The sequence below is a fragment of the Chlamydomonas reinhardtii genome, chromosome 14 (genome assembly GCF_000002595.2).
Source record: "Chlamydomonas reinhardtii strain CC-503 cw92 mt+ chromosome 14, whole genome shotgun sequence".
NCBI lineage: Eukaryota > Viridiplantae > Chlorophyta > Chlorophyceae > Chlamydomonadales > Chlamydomonadaceae > Chlamydomonas > Chlamydomonas reinhardtii.
Genome location: NC_057017.1, coordinates 3902562 through 3903777, shown reverse-complemented (window position 1 = coordinate 3903777; position 1216 = coordinate 3902562). Strand labels below are relative to the sequence as shown.

At 66.9% G+C, this 1216-nt stretch overlaps 1 protein-coding gene across 1 annotated transcript in view; it reads right to left on the bottom strand.

Annotated features, from left to right (window-relative positions):
* The window catches only part of CHLRE_14g632847v5 (uncharacterized protein), an 11492-nt gene that overhangs the window by 6688 nt on the left and 3588 nt on the right, over positions 1 to 1216 (bottom strand). The window contains exons 8-11 of the mRNA XM_043070448.1: positions 944 to 1029; positions 610 to 684; positions 320 to 418; positions 9 to 21 (exon numbers count right to left, since the gene is read on the bottom strand). Of these exons, the coding sequence (XP_042917121.1) occupies positions 9 to 21; positions 320 to 418; positions 610 to 684; positions 944 to 1029 (273 nt within the window). The remainder of the gene's footprint in view (positions 1 to 8; positions 22 to 319; positions 419 to 609; positions 685 to 943; positions 1030 to 1216) is intronic.

Here is a 1216-nt window from a genome sequence, read left to right as displayed (position 1 = left end):
GAATTGGCGGGGAGGTCGTACCTGCATGGGCGGGGTGGTGGGAGTGGGGGTGGGGATGGGCGTGAGGGTGGGGTGGGCGTGCAAGCAGGGGGCGGGGGGGAAAGCCCTATGAGGCCACAAGGGCGGGACAGCGCAAAGACCCTGTGTGTACCGTACGTCCACACAAGCCACCACCACCACCACCACCACCACCACCACCACCACCACCACCACCACCACCACCACCACCACCACCACCACCACCACCACCACCACCATCACCGACCCAATCACCCACCGCCCCACTCCGCCCGCCCCACCCTACCCCACCCGCGCTCACACGTAGATGCGCAGGCGCACCCGGTTGGGCACGGGCGAGGCGGCGGGCGCGGGGGCCCAGGCGCGGCTGCGGCTGCAGTCCGCACCCCAGTACGGCGGCCTTTGAGGGGCGGGGTGTGTGTGTGGGGGGAGAGGTGTTGTGTGCGTGTGTGTGTGTACGTCTATGTGGTTGCGGCAGCTGAAACAAGTCGAGAACTCAACCCACATCTCTACCCCCATACATCGCATACACTGTCTTTGCGATAGGTTTTCCTTGTGCTTTTCAACACAGCTTCCGCAACCCGCGCTCACCTGCAGTGGCAGAAGCCGCGCAGGCAGGCGCCCCGGCCGCGGCACTCGTTGGGGCAGAGCGAGTTCATGGGGTCGCTGCGGGGTGGCAGTGGGGTGGGGGGTGGGCGTGGGGGTGGGGGAGGTGTGTGCTTGCAGGGGGTTGGAAGTGGGAGGATTTGAAGGGTTGGGGGATTGGGGGCAGGCGGCGGGTTTGAAGCTACGGTACATACGTAGCGCGCAGGAAGCAGCAGCCTTGGGGGGGATTCAGCGATAGCCCCGCGAGTGCTCCGCCTTCACCCGCCGCCTCATCCACCACACCACACCACCGCCCACCCCACCACCACCTCCCTCGCACCCGCAGGTGTGGCCCAGGTAGCCCTTGTAGCACAGGCAGTGCGGCGTCTGGCGGCCCACGTTCCGGTTGACCACACCCTTGTCGTTCTGTGTTTGGGGGGGGGGGGGGTGTTACATTCATGATTAGTTCAGGAATTGGGGGGGAAGGAGGAGGAGGAGAGGAGGGGAATGGAGCAGGGGGAGGGGAGGAGGGATGGGACCTGCTGGGTACGGTGCAGACAGCCCTAGGCAGCCCAGGGCCCCCCTAGGCCCCAGACCCCCTAGGCCCCAGGCC